Genomic DNA, 13,906 nt, shown 5'->3' with positions numbered 1-13,906 from the left:
ATACGCAACAAGGATGATGCATGTCTAGTCCTATCGCAGGTAATGAGCTCATTTGTCGGTTTCGCCCTGCACCTGATGCAATCCAACTCGCAAGTCGGATAAGGCATTTCAACGACATAACCTCTACAAGTTTCTACTTTTTGCAAGGCGCTGATTCTCCAGCTGAAGTATGTGACCCCTTTTTTTAGAAGTCATTCCATATTTACGGGCGTCCCCGCAAAATCATTCACATACAAAGTCCACGGCTTGTTAACATTTATCCTTCGACACCATAACCATACTATCGTCACCCTCTTGTGTCCTTCTCATAATCACACGTGTCGATCTATCTTCTTTTTTTCTTCCGTCTTTTACTTATTTATCTTTAATAGTTCAAACTATTTTCACACTATTCTCTCATCATCCACTAAATATTTTATAAAAGAAGAATCATAAGATTCTTAAGTTAGCTTTGTGACTCTAAATTTTTTAAAAGGGGTATTCTTTTTTTTTATTATTATGTTCTATCTTACCATTAACAATATCAATAATGATAATATCTTTACTAAATAATATTTTTAATAAATTAATAACAATAATAATAATTTTCAGTAATACAAATAAAATAATTTAAGTAATAAATAGTATTTATAACTTCTTTAAAGATTTAACTCTTATAAACTTTACTTCTAATTTTTTACTAGTTATATTTTAATCTCAAACTTTTAATTATTTTATTTTTAATCTAACATTTTTAGAAAATTTTTAGTTAGCTCTTTATTTATTAATATTTACAAAAGTATCTATGAATTTTTATAAAAATACACATTCATTCCCAAACACTTACTTTTTTCTCAAAATACCTCTAAGCTTATTTATTTATAAAACCAACCTCAATTTTCATCAAAAACACAATTTCATTCTCAAATTAATAATATTATAATAGTAACAAATACAGTTCTTTAAACCCAAAAATATCTTTTTATAATCAATTCGAAAATATAAGTATAACTTTAAATCCGTTTTCGAGCTTTACAGTTACCGATTCTTTATAGCTTTTAATTTAATCTCTCGGATCTCTAATTACACAAAATTTTACTTGATTTCTAAAATAATCCTACTCCCGAATTCATCAGAATAATTTGGTTCTTGGCTGTAGTTAAACCAAACGAACCTCAAATTTATCAGAAATATCAATATATCACAAGAATTTAACATAAATTCAATCAAATCCAATCAACAATCAATCACAACATTAATTTAATTGTCCAAGACAAATTTAACCGGTAAAAAATTATTAAAATTCTACTTCTGTATAAAATCAAGATAACGAAAATTTTAGAGAAATTTTTTTTGACCAAACAACTGAAAAAAAAATGTCAGAAATCAACTATACTTTTTAGTATACCAATCGGTTAAACTATGCAAATTTAAAAAAAAATTTCTATCAGTTTTTCTTGAATAAAAGTGACATCAATGTATAAAAGAAAAAGATATAAATATTTTAATTAAATTAAATTTTTTTGAAGAAAATCTCATGCCCTAAGCTGTTCAAGCTGTGATGTTGATGGTTTGATGAATCAGAAGGGATTAAGAGAGGGAGAGAGATAGGTTATTCTCATTGTTGGAGAGAATGAAAAATCCCCCTTAGAAAATATTTGTTGAGTTATTACACCTTATATACTATGTACCTTTTTTTTTATGTACTCTCACTAAAAAATAATTACAATGGTAAACCTATTATTGATAAAGAAATAATCTAGGTAACACCCTCCCGCAAGCTAGAATTGTGTAAATCTAACAATCCTAGCTTGGAAACATTGGCAAGAAAAGGACCCGGTGGCAGAGCTTTGGTAAGAAAATCAGCAAGTTGATCCTTGGAACGAACTGGCATAAGATGAATGAGACCAGACAAATGCTTTTCACGAACAATGTGGCAGTCCACTTCAATGTGTTTAGTTCTTTCATGAAAAATGGGATTATTGGCAATGTGAATGGCTGACTGGTTGTCACAGAATAGAGTGATAGACTTTTGAAGCGGCAAGCCAATGAAATCCATTAAGAAAGATAACCAACTAGCTTCACAAGTGGCAACAGCAAGAGACCTATATTCAGCTTCTGCAGAGGACTTGGCAACTGTGGTTTGCTTTTTACTCTTCCAGCTAATGAGCGAGTTCCCAAGCATGAAGCAATAACCAGAAATAGAGCGACGAGTATCGGCACAGGTAGCCCAGTCAGCATCGGCAAATCCAGTGAGATGCAGATTAAAAGTAGAGGAGAAGAAGAGACCAATTGCAGGTCGGCCTTTTAAATATCGGAGTACACAAAAAGCAGCCTGTAGGTGAGAAGTTGTTGCACAGTCCAAAAAGTGGCTCAAACGTCCCACAACATAAGAGATATCGGGTCTAGTATTTGTGAGGTAAAGGAGTCGGCCGATGAGCTGTCTGTAAACAGTGTTGTCTGTTAAAATGGTACCTGATTCCTTTGAAAGTTTCTGACTATAATCAAATGGAGTAGAGAGAGGCTTGCAATCTAGATAACCAAAATCTCTGAGAAGGTCCATGGTGTACTTCTGCTGATAAATGTGAATTCCAGAGTTAGAGCGTGCTACTTCCATTCCCAAGAAGTATTTGAGATCACCAAGATCCTTTATTTTGAATTTGTCATCCAAATCTTGCTTGATGGAATTGATTTCACCAATGTCATTCCCGGTTAAAACCAAGTCATCAACATATACTAGAATGGCAGTGAAGCTTTGAGATTGTTTCTTAATGAAGAGTGAATGATCATCAAAAAACTGCTTATAACCAGCATCCACAAGAGTCTGAGTGAGTTTAATGTTCCATTGCCTGCTTGCTTGCTTAAGCCCATATAGAGATTTTTGCAATTTACAAACCAAACCTGGTTGTGACACAGCCAAACCGGGTGGTATCTTCATATAAACTTCTTTTTCCAAATCTCTATGAAAGAAGGCAGTGTTGACATCCAGCTGTTTCAAATGCCATTTCTTTGCCGCTGCTAATGCTAACATTACTCGTAGGGTAGTCATTTTGACAACTGGACTAAAAGTATCACCATAATCTACTCCTTGCACTTGAGTGAATCCTTTTGCAACTAGCCTCGCTTTGTGCCTTTCTATGGTGCCATCAGGATTGAATTTTACCCGAAAAATCCATTTGTAACCCACAGCCTTCTTGTCTTTTGGGAGTTCAGTGAGACACCAAATTTTATTCTGATATAGAGCTGTCAATTTATCTTGTATTGCCTTTTTCCAATATTCATGTGGAACCGCTTCAAGGAACTTATGAGAGGTTACGTTCTTTCAAAGAACACTCTCGGTCTCTTTTTTTTTTTTTCCAAGTTCAGTTTGGTGATGAATGAAGAGAAAATGTAGATGATTAGTGATGATTCATGCTTAAGTGTCACTAGTTAATAAATGAAAGAGGCATGTGTCATGATTATATATATATGTATATATGCATATAATAAGCCACATTTTCGTTTCTTTCTTTTGTTCTCTTAATGGTTTTGGCCAAAGTAAATGGAACTAAGGTAATGACAATGATTAATGGTAATTTACTGGTTAGGTGTCAAGTTCTGGAATTGTTGAATCAGTAGTTTAAGTTATAAATATTTTAAATGAATAATTATAAAAATTGAATATATTAAAATATAAATAATATATATAAAATTAAATATATATATATATATATATAAATTATTAATATAAATGATTTTAATAATTTAAAGATAAAAAATATTTAAAAAATTTTTAACAATTTTAAATTTATCAATAAATATTAATAATTATTTATATCGATAAATATTAAATTTAATAATAATAATAATAATAATAATAATAATAATAAAATATTTAGGTTTTATTATAATTATAACATGTAAAATAAATTAATAATATAATAATAAAATTATATAATCATTTATTTTATTTTAAAATTTGAAATTGATTCATCGAAATAAAACTAATAATTGAGAATAATATTTTTCAAAAAACATTGTGTTGGGATATAAAAATTCGGATTGTTACACGATTGGTAAATTAAGGTGTTGTAATAAAAGTTAGTTTAATATTATCGAGGGTTTGACCTTCAGTAAAGGATGTTGTAAAAATATATTAAAAAATTAATTCAATTTTACTGATGACTTAGCCGTGGTAAAAATAAATAAATATGTCTCCTTTTACAAAATTTGTAATTATTGATGTCCTAGACATTGATAAAATGATTTCATTTTCTTTCAGTTCTATTTTATAGGTTTATGATATATATTTTTAGACACTGGTCATAATAATGAATTTTTAAAATAAATAATATCAAAAATTAATTATTCAAAAGATGCTAACAATAAATAAATTCCAAAAGATGCTAACAATAAATAAACTTCTAAAAGATTTAAAAATATGAAAAAAGAAACTTTTTTTTATGTGAAGTAAATTTTTTTTATTTTTTTTTATTATGAATGACTATATTTTTTTTAAAAAATATTTATTTAAACATTAACACAAAAATTTAGATAAAATAAATAAGTCATTTGTCAAATACTAAAATTTTTTTTGTTACTTACAAAAGATATAATATTTATTAGTTATTTTTGTCGCATTTTAAAATTATTCAAAAATTATTTTATGGATAATATTTTTTAAGAATTTTTATCAGCAGTTAAATCTTTCAAATACTAAAATAGTAATCAATCCTTATTCAAAATTAAACAAATAGTAAATGTACAACCTTATTGATATTAAATTATTGAGTCGAATAATAGCAGCAAAAACAGCAGCATACAAGTCCTCCACATGACCCAAATATGTGCAAACTAACTACAAACAAATCAAAATTCATTTAGAACCAAACTCAAAATGTAAAAAATAAGGGTAGTAAAATTGATGGAGAAAACATTACTACCGAAAAAAAATAAAGCCATAAAATCGAAGAGAAGCTCACAAGGAACACAATGGTACTAATACAATGGCACTGATAGAATTTTGCTCATAATTCCGAGGAGGAAGAAAACATAGAGAGAAGGGGAGGGAAGGTTAGAGACGGTAAATTTAGAATAGGGAGAAAGCGGGAGGCGCTTCCACTTTAATTTTCGCCCTCATTTTTACCGAAATGCTCATTAATGACTTGAAGAAAATGAAGCCTTTCCTGCATGTAAAGCCCTTTTTGAGCGAGCAAAGTTCCATGAATAAACTATTTGATATCACGAGAAGACATTGTATTTCCTACTCTTTATAAACAAAAATAATTTCATATAATAGGAATTGAGACAAGTTTGATAATATTTCAAAAACATGAATAATTCATGATCTATTAATTTTTATCATCTTAACTAACCTCATATATTATTATTGCGTATATTTAATTAAAAACAAGTTTAGAAGCTATTCATATCCTAGTTATTTTTACAATACCATTCTAGAATGAAATCATTGTTGCTGTGTATGTATTGGAGATCCAGCCTCATCTTCCATGTCACTCTTATGCACGGTGGGATTTACACATGAAAATAGCGATTGCTTTTGCTTATGCTTCTTCAACTTGGCTCCAAACAACAAAGACTTCAATGGTACTCGAGGTCGCCCCGAATCATTTTTGGAGCTTCCATGGCTACTGCTTTTCTTATTGGGGGCAATAACAAGGTCAAGTTCATCAAGTGTTTTCTCAACATCATTCTTCATCCCACTCACAAGGCTTAGACCTGCTTGAAGCTCACTTGCAACAGTGTTGTTCTGTTGTTTCAAGTTCATAATCTCACCTTGAAACTTAGCAGCCTGATAAGGACTTATCGTTAGCTCTCCCTCCTTCTCTTCTTCTCCATTATTGTTGCTTGCTCTAATTATTTCATCATGCAAGTGGCACAAGGAAGAGTTCCTATCCTGCATCTCAACCTGCAACACCGTGTTGTGTTCGAGCCACAGCGATAACTCCGTTCTTATCTCCCGCAGGTGTTTGAATATCGGCTTAAGTTGTGACTGTAAATGCGTTCTTTTAGAAGAATGTCCTTCCGAGGACGATCTTGTATGACTTTCTTGTATGTGGCATAGGTCGGCTTTTAAGTCCTGGATTGAATTCTGGTACTTTTGAATCTGGTTAATAGAAGTGCCAAATCGGAGCCAGAATTCAAGACTCTTCTCTAGAATGTCATCCATGTCAGACCGGAATTTCTTCTCTATGCTTGATAGCCCTTCCAGCCTTCCCTCATTCATTTTCAGATGTGACGAATCATCTGAAGAAGGACTTTTGATTGGATTCGCATCTGAAGTAATTAATGGCGAATTCTTTTCAAGGACCGTCGGCAAGTTAGCTTCTTGAGCTTCGGCTTCTCGAAGAAGAGCTTCGTTCGGTGTGTATTTGTACTCTGTTGCCATGGTGAATGGACTTACATCAGAATTATCACCAGCTGAATTTGGACTGTTAAGCTTGTGATGTAAATAGATTATCTCTTGGTCCTTGTTGGCTAATGCATTCTTCAATTCCCTTAGCTGTTAGCACCAATGAAACCATAAAAGTGAAATAGTTCTATTAATATATGATTACTGGATGCATTAAGTGTCTATCAATCCATATTTTTCTTTGACACAGATCAAAAGTTGCATTTGCTCTCAAAGCAGGCAAGGAATTTTTTTTAATATAATGAAAGATAAATATTTGTTATCCAGAAATATGAGAGGAAAAAATAAACAGGTTCTTTATTTTTCTTCTGAACATATTCAATTTCTAATAAAAATTAATCACTTATTGGTCTCTAATAATTTACTGTTAGAGATCTATAAATATTCAATCATAATAGGTGTAAATAAAAAACAACTATCAAATCAACTATTTGTATAGAGTATATGTTAAAATATAAAATATAAATTAAAAATAAGTTAAACAACGCATGTATTTATACATAAATACATGATGATTAATTTATTAATTAATTTTTTTGAACACTTGATACTTTTAATAAACATTTAACTTTTATGTGTCTTTATAAAAATAGTTTATGAAATCTCATATATATATATATATGTACAATACACATTTAAATATAAAATATATACTAAAAATTAGTTAAACTACATCTATAGTTATGTAAATATAATAGCTGATTTTAGTATACAAATAGTATTTTAGATACATATATAGTTACCAATCCCTGAATCTACATCAAATTTATTGATACAACTATTATAAAGAGTAAAATAGTTATATTGAGCATTGCTTACCTGAAGTGCCAATTCAAAAATGCTATCCCGGTTTTTCTTCTCCACATCATTAAGCTTAATCTTTACATCCTTATAGTCCCTTAAAACAGAAGTATACTCCTCCAGCAGAATCTTTTCTCTATCATCTAATCCACTTATATACAATTGCCTCCAGTCAGGTTCATCTCCCTTACCATCAACACTCTGCAAATCATGTGATTCAATTTCACCACCATCACCGCCCATATTCTGAATCCTTTCCGGAGTCACATCTCCGCCATCTTCTTCTTTTAATGTCTTGACATTCTCGTCGAAAATTTGGGATTCATTTCCTTGTTTACCATCAAGATCATTATTGTTCTCCTTCTTGTACAGTACCATATTTTCTTCCTCCACATCTGGCTTCATGTTATTCAGTTTTTCAGAAAGGTGTTTAATGTCATAACTAGCCTCAATGAAGTGTGCTTTGATTGTATTGTCTTGGCTTCGGACGCTTCGGTTCAAAAGCTTTACCCTCCTCAACTCTTCCTCCACTTCTTTCAGCTTTTGGTTCGTAACTTCCGAACCTTCTATCAAAACATCCTTCTCCTCTTCCAATTTCTTTATATTTGTCTGAAGTTCATCTGTTTCTGATCTCAATCTCTGCACCAAACCTGTTTGAGACGAAACGGTGGTTTCCAATGTAACAACCTTACTGACAAGCTGATTAATCTTATCGGCCATTTCAGTCACAGTGATGACTTCACTTGAATCTTCCTCCAATTTAGTTTCCTTAACCTTCGCTTGAATCTCAGCATCATCCATGTCATTTTCTTCTTCTACTGGACTTACTGGTGTTACAATCTTGGATTCATCTTGGTTCATATATTTAGAGATGAATTGGTCTCTAAGAGACTCAAACATCTCATGAGCTTCCTTAACTCTTTCAAACTCAACTCTAGCCTCTTCGGATGATTGTGCTTGAATCTCCTGCAACTTAGCTAAAGTAACTTGACAAGACTTTAGAGCAGTGGCCGCCATTAAAGTTCGAGCTTCGTTGTCTTCGATGACGGTTCCAACACCATACTCATCTTGCAATTTGCTGACGCTTTTCTGCATTGCTGTGATCCGATCCTCGATTTCCCAATACTGTGTATAGGCGCGCTCATACAAACTCCTAACAAACTCTTTCTCAGTCTGAAGTGTCAAAATATCTTTCTGAAGCTTGTCAATTTCACCGAGTGCTTGTTCCTTCGACAGACCGGAACCTGAAACTTTGAAATCTTTTTCGGAAGGGCTTGTAGTCCTCTTTGGCAGTGATCCTTTTCTTGAGAGCAACATGGATGGACTTCTGAAACAACCCTTCTTTGGGATATTTGGAACTTTAGGTATCAATGCTTCATTGTTATTATTATTATTATTAGTGCTTCTTCCATTGTTAGATTTTGGTGATAATGCATCATTTGATCCTTTCTCTTCTTCTTCTTCATCATCGTCTTCGTCTTCTTCTTCAGTCCTATAATGAACTTGATCTGGGAACACACTTGCAATAGTGCGGTTCGCGCTTTGAAGGTCCTTTGAAAGTTTATCATACCGCTCTGCTAAGGCTCTGTATGATCGGAAGCTTTCTTCTACAAAACTCACCAGCTCCGGCCGCTTCTTGTAATACATTTCTGCCCTCGTCGCAAACGAGTCCCCTTCATCTTGCAGGGTTCTGAGGGTATCAAATACCCTCTCCTCCATATCTGTGTTAAATGTTCTTAGCTTTAAATTTGATTATTCTCAGATAAACTAGACTAACTTTACTTGTTACAAAGTAAGATCTCTCGCGCTTACCAACACACTTTGGACTTCTAGAAATGATCAAATTGGTTAATTGATTTTATATTTGTGAAGAGATTAACATGAATCCAAATAATAACACTTGTAGCACTTTAACATTTAGCATTGAATTAATAGCAGTTGAATTAGTGATTGAAGATCACAATTTATAAATCCAGCATTTGATCATTTCGAAAGTCGATCAATAACTATTTTATGAGCATTGAAAGTATTTGATTTGAAAAGAAAAAACGAACCCTTTGATTAAAATTTGAATAATGTTTAAAAATTTTTGAAACAACATCGCACCGGTTACTTTCTCATTAGTTTACGGAATCATAAAGCATAAAAATACTACAGCAAAAACCATTTTTGCAAACACAACAACATTTGCTTCGATAATGTATTGTTATGCAGTAAACGACTATCAATGAAACTACAGAAACAACAATAACTCATATTCTAATACCATTAATACATAATAATACTCATTGCATCGTCTTTTAAGAAAATGGTGAACATTAAATATTTAAGAGGAAACATCTACATTTGAATGCAAGTAGGTTAAGCACCATCTATAATTTAATTTCTAAATTAGTTTGGAAACTAATAGAAAATAGAATTTTGTGCGCACGTCCTAAAGTTTCCAGAAAATTTGAAAACTATGTTTACCTAATGAGAAACAAAACGTAACATATATGTATGTATAATTTTGTTTCTAACGAGTGATAAAGGAAACAAAAAGAAACGCACAATGATTCTTGAGAAACAACAACACGTGCACTAAATAAACGATACCTTGGAGGCTTTGATCCAGCCATTTTGACTGTTTTGTCCTTATGTGGCTAGCCCACCACCACGAATATGCATTGCTTGCTGCCCTTTGCAACATTTTTTTCTTTCTGAAGGGTAGCAATCGTTTACACTTTCACTACATTGAGGTAAATAATCATTTGTCAAGGAGATTACTGAAACAAACGAAGTTACACAAACAAAATCAAAAGGGCCTACACACAATTTTTTTTCTTTTTTTCCGGATCACATACCAAAAGATGTGATGATTTTCACTGGAAAAAAATATGGAGAAAAGAGAAATTAAATATGTATTGACGAAAATGCCCTTTAGTGTGATTACACAAGGAGAGGAGGAGGATACTTTGCCACTAGCATACGTGTAATGTGTTACCACCCTTTAAGTGCTCAAATGTTGGAGAGATGCTAATTAAGCCAGATGAGAAATTTAAAAAAGAAATTACAATTTCATAGAGGAAAATGTTGCTATGTAATAGAAAAAGACTTTATGTAGAAATTCGGTACTTAAAGTAAATTTTTACTCCCTTTTTAAAGGATACTTCTTTATCAAGGAGGACGGAGGGGCTAGATAAAATTTTAGAGAAAGTAGGAAGGAACTTGTTACCAAGTAGACACAAAAAATGAAAAATTATAGCACTTAAATCAGTTTGTCTAACAGGAACCTAACTCTTGGCCTTCTTTTTTGTGGTAGGGGGTAAGTCTTACTAAAGTTGTCACAAACTCACAATAACTTCTACAAAGTACTAACAAATTCCATAACAAATTCTAAACCAAAAATTGGACAAAATTAACTCAAATGGCTACGGTAAAGTTAATATATAATAAATAAATAATAGATCATCATAGACATATATATACATACACACACACTAAAAATTGTCAACAAAAAAAAAAATACACACACTAAATATTAAAACTGTTAAATAAAATACATTTGCAAGAATAATTATATATCAGTTTATAAGATTTTAAAACCATTCGTTATATTTTTCCATTTTTATCAGAGTTTATAGAAATAATAGAAAATACGAAATGTATAGAAGAAATGCATGGTATTTTTACCAATGTCTCATTGTTTATCAACATGTCATTATTTTTAAATTATTTATTCAATTAGTGTTATCAAAATTGGAACGGATTGATTGGTTTAATCAGAAAATCAGTGAATTGATGGTCTAGCCAGTTGGGATAGAAACGTAGACACTAAGACAAGGGTGCCTAACTGAAACAATGCTTTTTACGTTGGAGGCACCAAATGAAAGAGCACATTACACATGGAAACGCTATGCGCAAAGGTGCCTCTAACTCAAGTTACTCAACACAGCCTAAAAAAATAAACCACTTCTTTTCCCCTTCCTCTTACATTTTGACTTCTCGCTATAACAACTTCTTATCAATTTTTTTTCAAAAAATTTCTCTAACCTTTCTCTACAAAAACTAGATTATTTCAACTTCTTGAGAGTGATTAGAACTTCTTGAAAAATGAGCACCATTAAAGAAACTCTTATCAACTCTAGAAACATCCTTATAAATTGCATCCCACTAAAATTGGTAGATATGATTACTGAAACCATCTGAACCTAGTGTACTCTTTGTTGGAAGGTAAAAACTTTTCCTTCTAATTTATACAACAATCAATCGTTTTGATAAATCCATGTTCATTTCACCAGTGACTTTCCTTTCCAAATATAAAAGCTCATCTGCTGGATCCACCATTATTCTTGACGTGAATGCATATTGAAAGTATGTTTCAAGTATGTCTGAAGTGCATTTTGCATCGTGAATCTAACACCACTTTCATCTTATATTCTCCAAATTATGTTTAGCCTATACCACCTTTTACATTTTCATTTTTCATAGAAAAAAAGTAGTGTTACAATCCCCTAGTACCAACCATTAATACGAGATTTGGCCTTCAAATATTCCTCTTTAGTCCCATAAGCTTCTAGCAACGTTTTCTCAATTGATTTAACGGTTTCCAAATCTAAACTCAAAGTTTCTTTGATCGAAATAAGAGCTCGATAATTGTTAATGTTGGAAGTGTGAGGATTGCATGAAGTTAGTCGCACATTATTAAAAACAAAGAAGAGTGAAGAGTTTATAAGATGAGTAACCCATTAACTCTCCGAAATCTCTCAACTGAAGAGCTCTCTACAGTGGCCCAATTTAGAGGCAACTAGCTTTGTATGTAATTAATGCAAATGATCTAGGAAACCATCTAATCAAGGAGAAGATTCCTCAACAGTCCACCACTGATGCATACAAGCTAGTAGCTAGCCACTGAATTCGCCGCATATTCAAGAATAGAATGCTTGAATGCCATTTTGTTTATCAAGTCTAAGAAACTATCCATGATTACTTTTTCAAGATTTCAAGAATCAAAGTACAACAATTAAAATCTCAATTGAAGTCTATCAAAAATCATGGCTCAACTACTGCCACTGAATAGGTCATATTCTTGAAATTTGTTGATGCTATGGCCACTATAAGTCATATTCTTGCTTTGGATGATCACATATCTGCAATTTGTGATGAGCTTATTGAGGAGTATGCCATGTATATATCAAAGATTATGGACAATTCTGGAACAATTTGTTTGATTAAAGCTGAATCTCTCCTATTAGGTCACAAGGATATGCTTGAAAGTTATGGAAAACTAAACTTGGGCCATTAATTAAAGCCAATTGCACTCAAGCATTTTCATATGGCAAAGGAATTTTTGGTGCAAATTTTGGAGGTAGAAGAGGACGTTCAAGAAGATTCATTCATAGAGGTCTCTCCTCAAATCAAAATAATCATCCATAATGCCACGTGTGTGGAAAGCTTGGTCACATTACTTTATCTTTATTTCAACAGTTTGACCATTCTTTTCAAGATTCTTCCCTGAGTTCAACCTCTTCTCAATCATCTTCACTTCCTCCACCTTCTTCATTTTATAATCCTTGAGCCTAATGGCAACTCCTTTTACAATGTTAGAATCTTCATGGTTTCCAATAAGGGTGCTAGTAATCTCCTTTCAACGATTGAATATAACGACCCTGATCAGATTTTATTACGTAATGGTTCAAGTAAGGTTATTTCTAATGTTGGTGAATCTTGCATTATATCTCTTGAAAACAAAAGAAACTTTCTTAAAAAATTATTGCATGTCCCTAAAGTGACTCAAAATCTTGTTAGTGTGCAAAAGTTTGCAGCCGATAACAATTACTTCTTTGAATTCCATGCTAACTTTGGTTGTGTTAAATGTCAGAAAACTCATCAAATCTTGCTTCAAGAAATCCCTAAAAATGGCATTTATGAATGACTCCACTTTAGTTCCTTGCACTTTTAGTACTCTATGTAATAACTATACTGTGTGGCATAAGAGATTGGGGCATTATGCTCCAAAAACCACTCTCACTGTTATGAAATTGTATAATGTACCTGTTCTTTCTCTTGATTCAATAAAATTGCCATTTTATTATTCATGATATTTGGCCAAAATGCACTTAATGCCTTTTGCTCATGATTCTTTTAATTTCATTGCTCCTTTTGATATGATATATACTAACATTTAAGGGTCCTTTCTCCCACTACTTCTTCCCATGGATTTTATTATTACATATGATTCATAGATGCTTATACTCGCTACACTTCTATCTTCTTGCTTCACATAAAATCACAAGCATTACAAGTTTTTGTTCAATTTAAAAATCAAATTGAAACTCACACTTGCTTAAATATTAAAGCTCTTCAAATTAAAGTGACCATGGAAGGGAATATCTTTCTCATGCTTTCACTTATTTTTTAGCTACTAATGGTATTACACATAGATTATTTTTGCCCTTATACGCACCAACAAAATGGTAGAGCGGAGAGAAAAATTAGATACATTTCTAAAATTAGTTTAGCCATGTTATCTAATGCTTTATTTCCCTTGCAAAATTGAGATGATGTATTTCTCTATGTTGTTTACTTAATCACTAGGCTACCTTCTATGAATGCTAAGAATGCATCTCCATATGAACTTACACATCATAATCCATTTGATTATTCTGTTTTGAAATTTTTTTGGTCTGCATATTTTCCATGTTTAAAGTCTTATAATCCTATTAAATTTGATTT

General features: G+C 32.0%; 2 protein-coding genes across 5 annotated transcripts in view; both read right to left on the bottom strand.

Annotated features, from left to right (window-relative positions):
• Positions 1-313: 313 nt before the first annotated feature.
• The window catches only part of LOC112703265 (uncharacterized), a 67,060-nt gene continuing 53,467 nt past the window's right edge, over positions 314-13,906 (bottom strand). For 2 of the 4 annotated variants that reach the window (XR_011864064.1, XR_011864066.1), the window contains exon 4: positions 314-340. The gene's annotated coding sequence lies outside the window, so the exon portion shown is untranslated. The remainder of the gene's footprint in view (positions 341-13,906) is intronic. The other 2 variants (XR_011864065.1, XR_011864067.1) reach the window with 2 other exon arrangements.
• On the bottom strand, positions 5,362-8,863 carry LOC112703267 (protein NETWORKED 2A-like). Its single transcript, XM_025754647.3, has 2 exons — positions 7,211-8,863; positions 5,362-6,481 (listed from the first exon to the last, which is right to left on the bottom strand). The coding sequence occupies exons 1-2, from the start codon at positions 8,837-8,839 to the stop codon at positions 5,426-5,428; spliced, it is 2,685 nt and encodes an 894-aa protein (XP_025610432.2). The 5' UTR covers positions 8,840-8,863; the 3' UTR covers positions 5,362-5,425.

The sequence above is a fragment of the Arachis hypogaea genome, chromosome 7 (assembly GCF_003086295.3).
Source record: "Arachis hypogaea cultivar Tifrunner chromosome 7, arahy.Tifrunner.gnm2.J5K5, whole genome shotgun sequence".
NCBI lineage: Eukaryota > Viridiplantae > Streptophyta > Magnoliopsida > Fabales > Fabaceae > Arachis > Arachis hypogaea.
This window is presented reverse-complemented; position numbering and strand designations above follow the sequence as displayed.

What these genes read in the sequence shown, in the direction of transcription:
- LOC112703267 (XM_025754647.3), bottom strand. Translation starts at nt 8,839, where the DNA reads ATGTATTACAAGAAGCGGCCGGAGCTGGTGAGTTTTGTAGAAGAAAGC. An exon ending in TTTTTGAATTGGCACTTCAG is followed by an intron (nt 6,482 to 7,210) that starts GTAAGCAATGCT and finishes TGGTGCTAACAG; the next exon opens with CTAAGGGAATTGAAGAATGC.